General features: G+C 47.7%; 3 protein-coding genes across 13 annotated transcripts in view; 2 read left to right on the top strand and 1 right to left on the bottom strand.

Annotated features, from left to right (window-relative positions):
- ASH2L (ASH2 like, histone lysine methyltransferase complex subunit) overlaps window positions 1–2,533 on the top strand; it is a 31,545-nt gene extending 29,012 nt beyond the window's left edge. For 3 of the 4 annotated variants that reach the window (XM_007097084.3, XM_042983484.1, XM_042983483.1), the window contains exons 14-16: window positions 792–890; window positions 1,647–1,706; window positions 1,801–2,533. In XM_007097084.3, the coding sequence (XP_007097146.1) occupies window positions 792–890; window positions 1,647–1,706; window positions 1,801–1,908 (267 nt within the window). In that variant the 3' untranslated portion in view covers window positions 1,909–2,533. The remainder of the gene's footprint in view (window positions 1–791; window positions 891–1,646; window positions 1,707–1,800) is intronic. The other variant, XM_042983482.1, reaches the window with a different exon arrangement.
- Window positions 2,534–5,022: 2,489 nt separating this feature from the next.
- Window positions 5,023–10,170, bottom strand: STAR (steroidogenic acute regulatory protein). The gene is made up of 7 exons (XM_007097082.3): window positions 9,953–10,170; window positions 8,483–8,596; window positions 8,027–8,154; window positions 7,230–7,388; window positions 6,910–7,094; window positions 6,247–6,340; window positions 5,023–5,756 (listed from the first exon to the last, which is right to left on the bottom strand). Exons 1-7 carry the CDS (start codon window positions 10,014–10,016, stop codon window positions 5,643–5,645), a joined length of 858 nt encoding a protein of 285 aa, XP_007097144.2. The 5' UTR covers window positions 10,017–10,170; the 3' UTR covers window positions 5,023–5,642.
- The window catches only part of BAG4 (BAG cochaperone 4), a 55,302-nt gene continuing 43,786 nt past the window's right edge, over window positions 5,974–17,489 (top strand). For 2 of the 8 annotated variants that reach the window (XM_042983462.1, XM_042983457.1), the window contains exons 1-5: window positions 12,910–12,966; window positions 14,618–14,712; window positions 14,949–15,061; window positions 16,160–16,317; window positions 17,234–17,367. The gene's annotated coding sequence lies outside the window, so the exon portion shown is untranslated. Of the gene's footprint in view, window positions 6,189–12,909; window positions 12,967–13,955; window positions 14,051–14,617; window positions 14,713–14,948; window positions 15,062–16,159; window positions 16,318–16,880; window positions 17,097–17,233; window positions 17,368–17,489 lie in introns of those variants that run through there. The other 6 variants (XM_042983463.1, XM_042983459.1, XM_042983455.1 and 3 more) reach the window with 5 other exon arrangements.

Here is a 17,489-nt window from a genome sequence, read left to right as displayed (position 1 = left end):
CAAAATAGGAGAAGGGGTGGAAGAAAATTTTGAGCTGGAAACACTGTTCCCTAAAAATGCTGTGATCGCTGTCTAGGACAGTAATAGAAGCTAATGTAGGAGAAAATAAAGTAGGTTTCCAGTTGTTTTTAGGGGAGAAAATAGTAAAGGGAAACAGTTAATGGACCTAGGATGATACAGCCAGAAAATCCAGTCCAGGAGAAGACAGCTCTTGCTGGGAAGAACAGGCAGAGAAAGTTACTTGAGAAAAGGGGGTCTTTTCTGAAGTCCATATGTAGTGATTAAGAGAGGATTTTCAGAGTAATTTCCAGACAGAAAGGACAAAGAAAATGAGGATTCAGAAACTTAGAGGATCTGAAGAGATTTTCAAAGTAGAAATGCAGAAGTGAGAATCTGATGCAAGGGAAGGGATCAAATAAATAAGCTTAAGTAGGTACGGTTCTGAGGAATCGGCAGAAGACCAGTTTGTTTTTTATACAGATAGTATAACGAATAATAGAAAGAATGCTTTGGTACAGGTAATGTAGGAATTCCGAAGCAAATAAACCTAAAGACCACCATTTACATGGTGCATATAAATATGCTCTGAAAAAGCTGAAGATCAGCTAGATTAGTGCATGTAAATACGCCCTAAAAATGTAAGAAGACGTTATTACACCAGCTGTATGCTCTTCTGAGAAGACATCATTACCAGCGTGGTGGCAGTGCTTGTAAAGGGTTCTCCAAGGGAGTTCTTCAGTTTGCTTGTTCTGTTGTTAAATTCTGAAGTAAAACCGTCGTTTTTGTTTCAGATAATATTTTATAAAAACGGTGTCAATCAAGGTGTGGCCTACAAAGATATTTTTGAAGGGGTTTACTTTCCGGCCATCTCACTGTATAAGAGTTGCACGGTATGTATCGTCTGTTCGTCCTGTGAACAGAACTTGAGGGAAATAGGTGAATGGTTGTGATGGATGACCATTGATGTGAATTCTAGAAAGAAATCTGAGTAGCCTAAGAGTGAGATGGGAATGCGTTCCTGTTGTTACTGTTTGTTCCAAAAACAGTTGGGTGTCTTAGGAAGTATTTGCTTGGATAGTTAAAAGATTGTGCAACTAGTGTGCTCCATACTTTGACTTTGAATGTGCTGTACGGTAAATGTCATTGTTCAATGTAAAGGATGTGAAGTATATGCATGCAGAAGTCAGCTTGGTGTTATATGTCATGATAACCCACCATCATTGGTTAGTAAGTGTTGCTTATACCAATCTTTTTTTTAACACGATAAGTATTATGAAGGGTACTATGAAGGGGACTATCATCAGATCCTATTGTGGGGTTTTTTTGTTGTCTGTTTTAAGTGATTTGAAAAGGTAATATCTGGAAATTTACATATACTTTTAGTCTGTCAGTAACCACCACTGGAGTAAGATAAGGAAATCTTCAGGTAATAAACAGAAATCAACAAAAGTCTATTTTATTTACCTAATTTTTGATGGACATTAGGGTGTTGACCACTTTTAGCACTGGTAATCTATATCATTAGTTCCACTTATACCCTGAATATCATAGCTACATTTAAAAATAAAAAGTTCCCAGGTCACATTAAGCTTTTTTTCACTATTTTCCTCTGTTTTCTTCTGTCTGCTTGAATTGATCTATCCCAGGTTTCCATTAACTTTGGACCGTGCTTCAAGTATCCTCCAAAGGATCTCACTTACCGCCCTGTGAGTAACATTCACAGTGCATCCTCAGTATCTCTGCTCCTTCTTGCCATAGTTATTCTGATCACCTCCTTTCTGTTTCTTGTTCCTCCCACAGATGAGTGACATGGGCTGGGGCGCTGTGGTAGAACATACTCTGGCTGATGTCTTATATCATGTGGAAACAGAAGTGGATGGGAGGCGGAGTCCTCCATGGGAACCGTGACCAGGTCCCTCTTTCTTTGCAGACATGGACTTGCTGGGGAATAAATTGGGGAGGGAGGCCTGTTTTTGTTTTTTGAACTGTTGCAAACATTCTCCCAAAGATACCGCAGGACACAGCCTGTGCTGTTAGCAAATTAAAAGTGTGGGTGAGACTGGGAGACTCCCTGCTTTTCAACACTCTCCCCACTTCTGGTGACTGCTTCTATTTTGTGTGCCATATGCCAACAGCTGCTGACCCCAGGATCCTTTGCGCCCCCTGTGAAACTGGTGCTGTACCACGTATCCCTCCGACCAGGACTAGTTACCTTATTGTATTTTCTAAGGAGTGAATAATCTCGTCTAAGGCACTGACTTATTTAAAGACCTCTCCTTTTGTGGCATTGACTCCATCCCATCGATTTCCAAGGAAGTAGTAGGCCTGTTTCTGAGAACAGCTGAAATCAGTGGCTGTACATTCCAGATCTAAAAGGTCTTTCCTTTTGGTATGGGTTTATTCCTTTTGAAATATTTTTGAACACTGGGGTCTCTGAAACTACTAGGTCTCTAGAACTGTAATTGTAAAAAGAACTTGCTTGCAGCTTTAACAATTAGAAACTCTTCCCAAATAAAACCTGTCTTCAAGTGTGTGTGGCACTCTGCTTCCCTTTCGGGGTGGGTTCCTCTTGGTGACGGGGGTAGCGATGTGGGCAGTGAGGAAGGGAGCCAGCACAGTGGGAGGGAGGCGGGTTTCTGACTCTATCCCAACCCCTCTTCTCCTGCTTCCATCCTCTCTAGCCAGCTCAGCCACCCTTTTTCTCCAGTGGAAGTCACCTCAAAGAGATGAACAAGAGTTTAAAAGGGTTAATGGTGTCCCTCCAGCATTTCCCTTTGAACGTGTATGCTAATGTGTGCACGTTGTTTTCTTGCCTTACTTACCTTCCTTCCAAGTACGTGACGATTCAGAATACTAAAAACTGGAATGTAAGAACGAGCCTTCCCTTGAGCTCCCTTATGGCTTCCCTGTCCCCCTTTTTAATACGTCAGTGACAACGCAGCCTCCCAGGAATTTCCCAAATTTCATGTGACTATAGGTACCTTAACTTGGTAGCTTTGACTAATAGATTTGTCTCCTAATGAACCATCCAGGCTATTTTGGCCATTCCACATCTCTTAACAGGAAACCTAACAGAATCAGTGTGATTGTAGGCTGAAGGCTCAGCCTGTCACCGCTGGACACCCATTCATTCGTGGCCGGTCTTAGAGGGCAGACTTGGTCATAAAGCTGGACCATCAGAGTTTGAAGAACTCTAAGAGAATGAGGGTAGTGTTCTGTAGAGGAAGCTGGAGGTAAATTCTTTGTAACATAAATTACCACATATTTTATTACTTGTACACCCACTCTCCATTTGATAAAATTTCTGTACATTGGATCTTCATAAATCAGGTTACAGAAATTATGATGTTGCCTATTTATATTTCATATTCAAAAGTGTGTGTGTGTGTGTGTGTGTGTGTTTTGAGAAGGTTCATTTGAAGGACTCACAGAATACCCACTCTCCATGGAGTCCTCTATAAAATGGTGTCAGTGAGCATATCATCACTGACCACTTACTTTATTCCAACATAAAATTAAACAAGTGGGGAAGTGGCTCCCAGTCCCCTCAAAGACACAGTTGCACGGTTTGGAGAAGGCAAATTTTAACTGAGCTCCAAACGGTGGTATGCAGCAAGAAAGCCCATTTCCTTGCTTCCAGCCTGCTCTTTTTTGAAATCAGTGTGTATCACTTTACACATCTTTAGATGGTCATTTTCCCTTACTTAGCTGGGGGTGGAGGATAGTCTGTTCTAGAAATACTTTCTACAGCTCTGAGGCTCCCTGGTAAATAATAATTTGGTCTGTGCTAAAAAATAGACTACTCTATGAGATAAGAATAAATAAGAAGAAACACTTCTACCAGATATAAAATTTCAGTACCTCCATAAATATGAGCATTCCCATGACTGCTAACCTGTTTAGTTAACAAGCCGGGGCTCTGTTTCTGGACGGTTTAAATCATCAGTGCTGTTATAACTAGAATGGAAAAGTTTCAAGTGGTAATGGCTGGCTTTTCATCCTACTCGCACTTCTTAGCAAAGTAATCCCACCCCAATCTATATTTTGAAAGCATAAATTCTCTGAATCTTGAAAGGGGAATTTGCTCTCACCATATTCCCTCTTTTGGCCTTCTCTCAAAATAGTAAAACAGTGACCTGTTAAAAGCCGTGAAATTGGCAGCCCTGAGCCAAGCTGGAAGCAGATGTAATTGAGTGAACTGAAGATTCAGTTTCCAAGGCACATGGGTGGCTCGGTAGGTAAAGTGTCCAACTTCAGTTCAGGTCATGATCTTGCAGTTTGTGAGTTCGAGGCCAGTGTCAGGCTCTGCCCTGACAGTGTGGAACCGGCTTGGGAGTCTCCCTCTCTCTCTCTGCCCCTGTCTCTCTCTCTTTCTCTCTCTCTCTCTCTCTCTCTCTCAGAATAAATAAGTAAACCTTACAGATTCAGTTCCCTTGTTAGGTGTCAACATTCACAGAAGGGAAAATAATAAAATTTGTTTTTGTTTATCTTAGTAATATCATTAATTTTCTTCATTTGGTACCATCCTATCTTTTAATTACATAAATAAAAATCCTCAGTCATCACCTTCATCTTGCAATGCCTGTCAGCTACCAGTTCTAGAGTTCTTTTAAGAATTGATTTAGGCTTGGAGCACCTGGGTGGTTCTGTCGGTAAGCATCCGACTATTGATTCCAGCTCAGGTCATGATCTTGGGGTTCGTGAGTTTGAGCCCTACATCAGGCTCTGCGCTGAGCCTGCTTGGGATTCTCTGCCACTCCTGCTCTCTCTCTCTAAATAAACTTTAAAAAATGGAATTAGGCTTGTGCTTATTGTGGAAATTAAGTACTTATGAAAGATTCTGGCAGCAGATTCTAAATAATTGAGTGACCTACGTCCCCAGTAGTTTTTCCTTTTAATGAGCTCGGGGATCTAGTTTAATTAAAATCTTTGTCCAGGACTCCTTTAGCATGAAGTTGCTATTTACTAGAATGATTTTTTTTTTTTTTAAGAGTAGAATTTTTAAACAGGTACAGACTGAAGTTTGCGTCTTAGTTACAACTCTTTATTCTGACTGGTGCCCATGGAAGAAATAGGGTAACTAGTTTAATTAGTTGCGTATCTTTTTCAATCAACAAAACTTAGACTACATTTCTAGAACGCATCTGCTGTGGGGAGTTACTTGGTCTTTGGTGCAGCTCTCTACCTGCTTGGTAGAGGAGCAGAGGGTTGCTGGAGTCCCTTTTGTAAGACCCCCCACACACTGCCTGCGGGGAATGGAGCTCTTGAGCCCCTAAAGTATGAGGTCCCAGTCCTTGTACTTACACCCTCTGCACCCTGTGTCAGCTAGTAGCATTTTATAAAGATGTTTTTAAATAGATGTGTAAGGGCCCAGAAGGAAGTTTTACAAATATTTTGGAGCCCTTAACCTTCATTTCAGAGCTAATCATTGAATAGAGTTAGAAATCTCTTTCTCTTAAAAGCTCTGTCCCCATTTTCTTCGTCCTAAAATATTGCCAGTCCCAGCATCCTAAATATACTCCAGCCCATTCCACAGTCCCCGGATGAAGAGCTTAAACAGACTTGCAGGCTTCTAGCAGGGATCTCTCTGAAGGGCATGCGAGCCAGTGCACTAGAAACAGTTGGAAGCAGCAGGCTGGTCCTTAACACCTGGCGTCAGGAGCGGGGCTGGACTCCAGGTGCTTGCGCAGGTGGTTGGCAAAGTCCACCTGGGTCTGTGATAAGACCTGGTTGATGATCGTCTTTGGCAGCCATCCCTAGAGTAGAAGATAGAAGAATTTGGCCACCTTGTGGGTGATGTTCCCCTGTAGACACCTCTGTACCCTGTCACAAACATGGATTGCTTGGGGCTTGGTCTTCCAGCTCTGTTTATAGGTGTGACCTTGGAGTTGACCCGGGAGGACTGCCCTACTGCCCTGCTGTGTCATGACCATGTAAGAACAGTCAATTGTGTCAAGACAAAGGTCAATTGTGTGACCCTGAGCTAGCAACCATATCTTTGGGGGCCTAAGTTTCCTTCTTTCCAAACGGGCAACTACAGAGTTGAAATTTGATATGAGGTAAAAGGGAGCTATTGTAGTCTGTGGAGATGATGGAATAGCAGGCCAATACTCAAGCCTCGTCCTTCTCCCAACAGTCTCTCAAAATGGAGGAGGGTTTTTCCTGTTCTTGCAGGATCACGTGGGAGGGTAAGAGTCAGTTTTTCTCCCCACCCCCTACCCACTAGCCACCTCTTGTGCCCCTCACCTTGAGGTCAATACTGAGCAGCCACGTGAGGTTGGTCTTCGAGGGACTTCCAGCCAGGGGACGGAGCACCATGCAAGTGGGACCATGCTCTCCTCTGGCAAATGGAGAGCAGTCCAGTCAGGAGGACAAGGCAGAATGCTCTTTTTTTGCTGACCAGTTATACGAGCCACACTTCTCTGGTACCTTGTCTTTTCTAAGTCTCAGAACTATTTTGTCAAGGGTGATAAACTTAACAGTTGGCCTGGTTACCAGCTCACCGGAACACATGCTGGTTGGGGCTGGAGCCTGAAGGCCCCATGTGGTCCCTGTGAGTTGCCGGATGCCAGGGAAAGGGTCCCGGGTGATGGGTGCGGCCCCTCACAAACAGCAGCTGTGTTCTAAGCAGTATGGCTTGCATTTCAGTCGCCAGGATGGCCAGACCTGAGCGTACCAGCTAAACCTCAGCCCTACCTCATGTTTTAGAAAGTTATTAAGGTTCTTAAACTTTCTAGGAAGGTTGGTTAGGGCCGAACTTGTCTTCCTCCATATTCCTGTGCAAAAGACAGTTGAAGGTAGGGACCAAGGACTGGTTTCTTGGAGCCGAGGATTCATCACACCCTTGCCGGGCACGTGCCCACAAGCCTGCGTGAGGGAAGAGAGGTTTTGGGCGACTGCCAGTATTACCTGATGATGCCTTTCTGCTCGGGCATCTCACCGAAACATGTGGCCGTGCCAGCCAGCACGCAGGTGGAGCCTCGGCGCTTAGTGCAGCGCACACTCACGAAGTCCCGGGGCCCCACGAGGTTTCCTGCTGATTCTGCAGCCAACTCGTGGGTGATGACTGTATCCTTTCCAATCTTCTGCAGGACCTACCGGGCCACGGGGAGCCAGATCATTAGCCAGTGCTGGGGCTAAGGCACCACCCACAGCTTGCAACCTTTTTGGCACACCTTTCAGACTGGGCTCCCATGGGTTCCTGCCACCCACACCTGGACTCTCCTCACCTTAATCTCCTTGACGTTCGGGTTCCACTCTCCCATCGCTTCCATGTGCTCCACAAGCTCTTCATAAAGCCTCTCCATGGGCTGGTCCACCACCACCTCCAACCGGAACACCTTGCCCATATCTGGGACCACTTTACTCAGTACTGTGTCCCCATTTGCCTGTCAGGGAGAAAAAAAGGAGCTTCAGGATAAAGTTTACAGAAAAATATTCCTAGGCAGGAATATGACAAGGACAGGCAAGGCAGGAAGGGGAACAGCACAAAGAACTCTAAGCATGAGGAAGCCTAAAATTACTTCTTCTAAGACAGTTGGTCATCTTTCCCGCCATGAGCCTCATACATCTGCTGAAACCTTGAGCAGTGACCTGCCTGATTCTGGACCCTTTTTTCTTGGTGGTAAATGTGGGTAGGTCCAACTGAAAAGGTCCCCCTACCTGACCTCAGAAGCTCAAATTTCCTGAGCAAAACAAAACTGGAAGCGGGAAAGTCTGGTCTACAACCAGCTCATTACGTACACACAGTATTGGGTGGGATCTTAAGGATGTTTTCAGTCCTCATTTTACACCAGAAAGATGTAGAGACCCTTAGGGCACTGCTGGGCCTCGATCCCGGATTTCCTGACTCCCAAACTAGTGTCTGCTAACTCAGAACTTGGGAGAAGGAGAGGGTTTACTTGAACTCTGGACACTAGGCAGCATGTAAGTTAAAACCACTTGCTGCGTGAGGCGGGAATTGTGAGAATAGCCTTGAGGATGGCAATGGAACAGTGAGGCACGGGGGTTCCAGGCCCACCCTCACCTGCTGGTTCTCCTTCTTCCAGCCCTCCCGGCTGCTGAGGATGCCCAGGGCCTTCTGCATGGCCTCCTCTCCCTGCTGGATATAGGCCAGCTCCTGGTCACTGTAGAGAGTGTCTTCCAGCTGAGAACCTGGATACACAGCCCAGGAGAGACCGAGCTTGCTTCCATTTCCTTAGCCTATCCCCCGCCCCCACCTGCCACCCGTGCTTCCATCCTTTGAGTCTGGATCTGCTCTTTCCTCTGAAGAGCCAAGGCCAAAGTCATAGGGTCCGGCCTGCAGGTGAAGTTAGACACACAGCTACAGCCGACAGGGGGTCTGCAGAGCCTTGCACCCCAGTCCCACCCCCTCAAAGTGAAAAAGGCCAGCTGAGGGCTAGTTAGGGGGAGGTGGGTCGTGCACAGAGCAATGTACACAAGCTCCTGCCACTGGCACAAGCCCAGAAGCGTCAGCACTCACCAAGCAGAGAACTCCGACGCCGAGCCTGGTTAATCCATGCACCCGGGGTCGGGCCCCCTAGTGCCCTCCGGTTCAGCTCCTGGCCGATGGCCAGCACGGCTTGGTGCCTCAGCCCTGCAGAGAGGAGAGAATATTGTTGCGTAGAACAGAGGAATCCCCTTAGAGCGAGATGGTTCCACCCCTTCGTTTTGCCACAGAGGAGGAAACGCATGGAGGGAGAGGTAACTTGCACAGGAACACAGATCCCTGGTGGGGTCTGAATGAGAGCCAGGCCACCTCCACCCAGTGCTGTCACTCTGTGCCAGGCTGCCTTTGGGCCCAGAGTCGGTCTTCCATCTGGGCTGGCCAGGCCTGGTGCTGCCTGGAGGCAGGGGCTGCACCAGAACCTGCTGCAGTTTCCTTCTTGAAAGGGAAAGAAGCTCTGTTCAAACAAGCAGAAAAATCCTGGCTGTGGAAGGAGAATTCAAGACCCCCAGCCCTTGAGGTCTGTGTAGCTGTCAGCAGCTGGGGTCCTTCGCATGAGTAACTGCTCTGCGTGCCACTGGGGTCTGAGCAAGGGATCTTGTTGATCTGGTGGAACAGCCCTACTGCTGGGCCGGGTCTTCTAAGCACGGCTTCCTTCTAAACAGAACCCAGGGGCGCCTGGGTGGGTGGTTCAGTCCAGTTTGGGTTTTGGCTCAGGTCATGATCTCACAGTTTGTGAGTTTAAGCCCTGCATTGGGATCCACGCTGACAGTGCAGGGCCTGCTTGGGATTCATTCTCTCTCTCTCTCTCTCTCTCTCTCTCTCTCTCTCTCTGCCTCTCCACTGCTTGCGTGTTCTCTCTCTCTCTCTCTCAAAATAAACTTAAAAAAATAAAATAAACGGAAGCCTGTTCAACCCAGGGTAATTGGAAAGGACTTTAGATTGGTTTGTGTACCCCTCAGTGACTGCAGGGGACTGACTAGGATGGCCCTGGGTCCTGATTAGCTCTACCAAACCAGACTTCGGTACCTGGTTCTGCTTCCTCCTTGTAGGATGGGAACACGACTTCCTGCTGCACCCACTTCCTCTCTCTGCCTTGCTCTTCGGGGCCTTCCCCACTTTCTTTTTTTTCTCCTCTCTTCCCTGCCCATGATGTCTCAGGCCTGCCAACACTGCTCGCTGGCGTCAAGGCTCACTCCCACCTCTGCCACTGTGGCTGTGGCTCTCTTGGTACCCTTAGTGCCAATCCAGGCAAAGTTCAAGAAAGATTGGTGCCCCAGAGAGGACAGCACAAGTGACAGAATCCAGAAGAGACGGAAGCGTCTTCGTATCCAGGCCAACCATTCAGGTGGGAAAAGGGAGGTCCCAGAAGGTGAGAGATTCGCTCACATTCACCCAACAAGAGGCGCAAGTGAGATGAGCGTGGAGTGGCCACCACCACCCCCCCCACACTGTCCCAGTAACCACATGGCCTCCACGCGGCCAGCCCCTCGCCCCAGAACTCACCCTTCATGTTGCGAACGTGTCTATAGGAGCTACCAGCGCACAGCTTGAACGTCGCTAGGAGCATTGTTTCCAGGCAGCGGGGGACAGGCAGGGTAGCGGTGCTGCTGCCACTGCTGTTGTGGCCTCTGCTCTCGAGGGTGGCTTCTTCCCTCCTTCCCCAGCCGTCAAGGTCTGCCTCTGGGTCCTGCGGCTGTGGCTGCGCCCAGCTGCATGTCCCGTGTCTTAAATGTCCCCCAGCTGAAGGCTGTACTTCATCATCAGGAGATAAAAAAGCCATCACTAGCTATGCAAAGGAAAGGGTCAAGGGCAGAGGGATTGCCTCACGCCATGGCTTTGGCCATTTGCGGGGAGTGGGGAGGGGGAGGCGGGTGCACAGAAAGGAGCAGGGAGGTTGGTGCCAGACTCCAGCGGATGGAGCGGGGAGAAAAAGCAGCAGCTGAGGTCAAGGCGGTTTAGAAGAAAGCGTACACCATCCAACTGTGGTTTTCAAAGAGCATGTGAAATGCAGATTTCCGGCCCTTGGCCTCAGAAACTCTAGATCTAACCCGGTCTAGAATTGAGGCTAGAATGCCCGGGTTGCCGCGCAGGTATCCTGTGAACTGCATGCTACTCTTTGAGAACCCCTGCCCTGGTCTGGGACGAAGTCTTTTCCCTTTAAGGTTGAACTTGAGGTTGCTTTCAAGCCAGATTCACCTGGCCAGAGTATTGGGGGCGAGAGAAGCACACTGGCTTGGCCTCTGGCCCAGGGCCTTCTGTGTGAGAGAGTTCTGTGTCCTAGCACTGCTGTCCGGAGGCAGGGAAGGCCTGAAAAGTGGGGAGCAGTGGCGGTCCCCACTGGCTCTTGCTGGGTTCCTCACTACAGAAAGATGAAGGGGACAGGACCTGTTCAGGTTGGCCCAGTACCCGGAGCCCCTACAGAACAGGGTCCCACACCTGCCCTGTCAACTCCTCATGGAGAGTGGGAAGGGTCCAGTAATCCAGAGGCCCTTGTCCTGGGCTCCTCTCCGAGCGGTGGCTGCCTGGAGGCCCATTTCTCGAGGCCCACTGTGGGCCCTCTTCCCCTGGGAAACCTTCCTTGACCACCTCAACCTTCTGGAATGGTTTGTTCCTCTGAAGCACACCCTGTCACTACCCCAAGAGGGCTCATCATCTCAGGTCCCCTTTTGTATAACAGTTGGTATGTGTTGGCTTGTCTCTTCTGTGGGCCTGTTTCTCCTTGAGGCATGTCCCCTTCCCCGCATCCCCCCCCCTGCCCCCACACTCAGCTCGAGGCGGGGCACAGAGCAGGCTGGTGCTTCTCTGTTGGGCGAACAGTTGCAGGGCCGCAGGGGGTGTGGGGTGGGGGCGTAGCTATGTCTTTGGCTTAGGAAACATGCCTGTAGGCTTCGTTTCCAGCCCCTGTGGAGTCCTGGGGAAGACAACACCAAAGGGATGGGCCTTGGCCTCTGGTTCATCTCTGGCCTGGGTGAGGGGTTGAGGGGGACTTAACCTTTCACAGGCTGGAAAGAGGAGGTGCAGAGGGCATGCGGTAGAAGTCGGACACCAGGTACCCAGGCTTCTCCTCTCTGCCTGTACACGTGAGCCCTCATGCACATGTGTACCTCAGTGGAGGTGGTGGGGAGTGGGGAGGGGCTTATTATGGACGGGCGGTGCAGAAAATGTTCAAGGCCCTGCTGTTGCCATCCTGTGGAGAGTTATAGCCACTGTGAGAGGGTGCAGCTGGGGGTGGGGGGGAGACTTCGGGACTGAGGCACACAGCTGTTGCTGATGTCAGAAGCTGCCACTGACTCAGGGAGGGGTGCTGGTGGCCTCCCCCAAGGCCAAGGCCCTTTATCCTCCCTCATCCTTTCCAGGACGAATGACTAGTTAACTCTCACTGTCCCTCTGAGCAGTAAGGTGGGGGGACAGGTCTGGAATTACCTCTGGCTCTAGGAGTTGTCTGTGTCTGGCTTTGCTATTTGAGGAGGGCAGAGCCCCCAAGGAAGGAGACCAGGTGGACACAGCAGGCCAGGGAGAGAGGCAGGGCCTGGAGAAGAGAGGACTCTGTTCATTCCTTCAATGCCCCCTTGCTGAGAGTCCACTGTGCAGCCGGTGGTCAGGTGGGGAGCCTGGGGGCTGCAGTGGGGAAAGCACAGGTGTCCTACTCTCGGTCCCAGGCCCGCCTCTCGCTTCGTGATTGCGAGCCACTCACTACTTCCATCCGGACTCGCTGATCTGTGAAATGGGGATATGTTTCTTTTTCTCTTCCTGGGTGTGACCCAGCTGAAATCAGGTGATACGTCAGGAGGCCACAGAGTAAGTCCAGACTTCTTAGCCCAATCTCTGGGCCCTCCAGCTTCGCACCCTGGCTGTCTTCTCCGGCAGGGCTCAGCAAGTTCCTCAGGGGCCTGCCCTGTGCACACCTTCATGGCCGGGTAGCTCACAGCATCACCTCCCCTCAAAGATCCCCCTTGGGCCCCACTCACTCTGCTCTTTAACTAGAATTCAATACTTTTTCCTTTGGGCCCTCTTGGTAAACGTGTAGCACAGTATCAGTAAGACCATTCTCCCCCACATACACCTTTTTAAAATTATTTGAGTACTTTTCGCTTCACAGCAAAATTGAGAGGAAGGTACAGAGATTTTTTCATGTACCCCCTGTCCCCACACGTGCAGGCCCCCCCTTTTTACATGTCTGTAAGCTCCATAAGGACCTGTAAACTCTAGGAGAATTTGGCTCTTTTGCAGGTTCTTGAATCCCCAGCACTTAGCACAGTACTAGATAATGACGAGATCTTGAATCAATGTTTAATGAATGATTAGAAAGCATAGAGTCTGGTACTTTGTAAATTCTCAATAAATACTGATTTTCTTCTACTTCTTAAGGGTGATCAGCCTGGAAGTGAGGACAAACCCCGGGCTGCTTATAGGGTAAATGCTTATTCAGTATTGAAAAAATGTGGTGTTTTCCTCCATAGGCGCCACTGTGAGAGGGAAGCAGAAAGTTAATGCAAACTTGACTTGTTGGACTTGAGGTAATTATGGGTATAGTCAGTACTTAATTCCTTAATTCAAGTCGGTCACTGGTATTTCACAAGGTATCCTTATTTGATTCTTGTTTTTAAATGAAAGAGGAATCAATTTTATTTCTTTTTTAAAAAAATATTTATTTATTTTTGAGAGACAGAGAGAGAGACAGAGTACAAGTAGGGGAGGGGCAGAGAGAAGAGGGAGACACAGAATCCAAAGCAGGCTCCAGGCTCTGAGCTGTCAGCACAGGGCCTGATGCGGGGCTTGAACTCACAAACTGAGAGATCATGACTTGAGCCGAAGTCAGACTTTTCACTGACTGAGCCACCCAGGTGCCTCACAAGGTATCCTTATGTGTACAAAGGAGACTGCTAAGTATCAGTTCATCGAGGGTATGGCATCTATCCCAAGAATCCAGCACATATCAGGTATTGAGCGGATTATAGTAGCTGACGCTGAGCACTCTTTCTGTTCCAGGCACTGTTCTAAGCTCTTTACCCATATTAACTTACTTTATTCTTACAACCACCACCCAAGAGGTTGTTACTATAGTCATACCTATTTTCCAGATGAGGAAGTCGAGGCACTGAGGTAAGCAGCTTGACCAAACTTAGACAGCTATGAAGATGCCGGTATGCAAAACCAGACAATCTAGTCTGTGCTTTGTTATACAGCTTAACCTTTTTTTTTTTTTAAGCTTATTTATTTATTTTGAGAGAGGGAGAGGGAGCACAGGCAGGGGAGGGGCAGAGAGAGAGAGAGAATCCCAAGGAGTCTTGCTTTTGTCTGTCAGTGCAGAGTCTTCGATCCCATGAATCGTGAGATCATGACCTGAGCCGAAACCAAGAGTCAGATGCTCAACCAACTGAGCCACCCAGGCACCCCTACAGCTTAACCTTTTAAAATCTCAAGTTTCTCTCTGAAAACCAGGGCCAACTATTAAGTTCTATTTGGTCCCTTGTTTCCCTTTCACTCTCCATCTCCCCTACAGGTGAGCCAGACTTTAGGTCACCTTGCCCAGGGATTTGGGCACAGAAAACAAAGCTTTCTGCCTTTTGGAATAGCTTAATCCAGAAGAGCAAACTGAAGGTGGGTGGGATAAATTTAACCTTCCAGATTTTTTTTACCTGTACACTATTTTAAGAAAATTTTGAATGAGTTGCCAACATAACTATAGCAACAACAGATAGACCAGTGGCTGGCTGCCAGGGGCTGGAAAGGAGGGAGCAGTTAAATTCAAAGGGCCAGGAGTATTGGGTACATAACTATATGCGGTTGTTAAAACTCCTAGGACTGTGTACATTGAAAGAGGGGATTTTACTGTATGTAAACGATACAGCAAAAAATCTGGTCTTAGAGATAAATCCCCAGGCCATCTGGATATCTGACCTTGAAATACACTCAGCACTGAACCCTCGCTCTTCTTTTTGTCCTTGCTAGGGGCTAGCTGGCTGCCCAGAGCAGCCACAGTTGAGGCCATTTTCTACCCCTGGGTTTAGCCAAGTGACAGCAACCGCTATTGAGTGGCTGGAATTAGGGGGAAAATTTTTTTCTTTTAAAAAGGGGAATGGGTACAAAAAGGGGAAAAAGAGGCAAAGTGGTGAAGAGAGATAGGAGAAAATAAAAGAAGAACTTGATTTTATTTTCTACTTCCAGAGACCCCAGGCAGAACCGGAGAAGCAGAGAGGTAGGGGAGTCCTAACGAAGTGCACCCACCCAGATGAGTAAACAGCCAGCCTCCATTTCCTAGGGTTGGTTTTCTAATTCTTTCAGGCTAGGAGATCAAGGGATGGGATAGGAAAAATTACTTTTGATTTTGGATCACTTAACTGGATACAAGACCTGCTTAGTTGGTAAAAGCAAGCGTCCACCAAGCAGTCTCTTGCTCTTATCTGGGAGCTGCTGGAGGGTGATATGAAAGATGGGGGTGGGGCATGGCAGTTGGGAAGAAGACAGGCTGAAAGAAGAGTATGTTCTTTCCTTCCAGCAACCTTGATGCGTCGTCCCCTACCTGCAACCTCATGTTTCCCTGGGATGCTCTTCCAGACATTTTTACATCAGTTCTCTTCACTCTTCACACTTGGAGGGCTGTAGTCTAAGGTAAGAGCACATCTCCATATTCAGTGTAAGGGTCTCTACTAATCACTCCTGCTGGTTGTTCATTGGCTCCAGCTGTCCACATGTTCAGTCTCATGGGCAAAAACCTGACCTCTCCTGGATTTAATGAACAGTTGACCCTAGAACAGCAGCTGTTTGAACTGCGCAGGTACATGTATACGTGGATATTTTGATAAATAGATACATATGGTACAGGATGGTAAATGTATTTTCTCTTATGATCTTTTTTTTTTTAATGTTTATTTGTTTTTGAGACAGAGAGAGACAGAGCGTGAACGGGGGAGGGTCAGAGAGAGGGAGACACAGAATCTGAAACAGGCTCCAGGCTCTGAGCTGTCAGCACAGAGCCTGACGCGGGGCTCGAACTCACGGACTGCGAGATCATGACCTGAGCCGAAGTCGGCCGCTCAACCGACTGAGCCACCCAGGCGCCCCTCTTATGATCTTCTTAGTAACATTTTCTCTGGCCTTTCTTATAAGAATCCAGTACATAATACATAGAACATACAGAATACGTGGTGTTTATGTTATTGGTAGGGCTTCTGGGCAACAGTAGGCTGTCAGCAGTTAAATTTGTGGAGAGTCAAGAGTTACACGGGGATTTCTGACTGAGTGTGTGTGTGGGGAGGCTGGGGTCCCTAACCCCTGCATTGTTCAAGGGTCAACTGTAGTTTTTTTTTTTTTTTAATTTTTAAAAAATGTTTATTTATTTTTGAGAGAGAGAGAGAGAGACAGAGTGTGAGCAGGGGAGGGGCAGAGAGAGAGAGAGAAAGACACAGAATCTGAAGAGGCTCCAGGCTCTGAGCTGTCAGCACAGAGCCCGACGCGGGACTCGAACGCACAAACCATGAGATCATGACCTGAGCCGAAGTCAGATGCCTAACCGACTGAGCCACCCAGGTGCACCTCGTCAACTGTAGTTCTAACAGGTTGGGGGGGTCACCCTTAGGAATCAGCAGCATTGGTACAGCATGTGCGCATGTGACCTTTTATCACAGATGACACTCTGCTCAGCTCACAATAACTCCAAGGTGACAGCTCAGACTAGACTCTCTTGCTACTTTCCTTCATTATGAGCAGGGTGTCAGTTGTAGCTTAAAGCTGCAGGATTGTTTCCGCACGAGAGCATCGGCCTGTTAACATCAGCAACCAGGATGCCTTCTTTCTACCTGAGAACCCTGGCTTCTAATGAGAAAGGAAGTTGGATGGAGCTCATCTGGTAACATGCCTTTGGAAAGGTGAAAAATGCCCCACAGATATGTACATACATAGAACTTCTTTTGGGGGAGAATGGGGGTGTGGAACTGTTTGTTAATAGCTTCTCCTCTAGTATTTTCTTGTAAGGTAGTTCCTGGGATTGGTTCCCTGACCTGGGCAGTGCTATGAATCTCACGTATGGCTCTGAGGCTACAGCTTGCCTGGTGCGTCTGCTGTCTGTACCGCACTCTGCCTGAGCCTGCCAGCCCTACACTCTTGGGAGCAAAATGAGACCACTTTCAGCCATCTTCACCCATGTAATACCTCTGGGTTCATGCTGACAGGGTTTCCCTGAAAAGCCCTGCACAATGAACAGTGTGAGACTATCTGGCTTTACTAAATATCCAGGACCTGTTAGTTTATCACAGCCAGGGGAGGGGAGCAGATACTGTGGTTTAAATTAGCTAAGAGCACGCAATATAAGGTCAAGGGCCAAGGAAAGGGAAAAAGAACAGCTGGGAAAGAGATACGCTGCTGTACTCAATGTCATCAGAATAAAGATGGACAGGAAAGGAGCTTTGGTAGATTATCCTTGTCTCCCTAGAAGGCAGCCTCATGGAAACCCCTACTGGAAGAAAGTATTAAAGACAATAGAAAAGTGTGAACTGAGGTTGATTCCAAAATCTAATAATGGAAGAGAGGGCTAGCAATGGTCCAGGAGAAAAAGCACCAGATTTCAGTATCTGCAAAAAGGCTGGGCTGGGCAGAGCTGAGGGCGAGCCATTGCGCCGAGCAGCCTGGAGACCAAGGAAGGAAGCAGGTAGTTGTTTCATCCTTTGGGTCAAACTCTTAGCTGCTGCTTGTGTGACAAAAGGTCAGAAAGCAATGATCAAAACTTGCTAAGGCCGGGAAATTCTATTGTGGAAATTAAGTCCCTTTTTCTCATACTGCATTCAGAATTGTTTGAAGGAGGCCGAAAAAACAAGAAAACCTAGTGAATCCCAATTTCTTGAAGGTGTCTGATGTTCTGATGCAGTGGTGCTCAGAAAAAGATGCTGTAATTCTTGTAGAGATACACAGGTTTTTCAAAGGTTGGTGATGTTTTTTTTCCCCTTTCTGTGTTAATAATAAATTCTGGTTATTAAACAGTAAGATTAGAGGCAAAACACTAGATAAATCATTACCTGCAATAGTTTCTTCACAAATTACCTAC

Source organism: Panthera tigris, chromosome B1 (genome assembly GCF_018350195.1).
Source record: "Panthera tigris isolate Pti1 chromosome B1, P.tigris_Pti1_mat1.1, whole genome shotgun sequence".
NCBI classification, from domain to species: Eukaryota; Metazoa; Chordata; class Mammalia; order Carnivora; family Felidae; genus Panthera; species Panthera tigris.
Note: the sequence above shows the minus strand (reverse complement) of the source record. Positions and strands in the feature narration are given on the sequence as shown.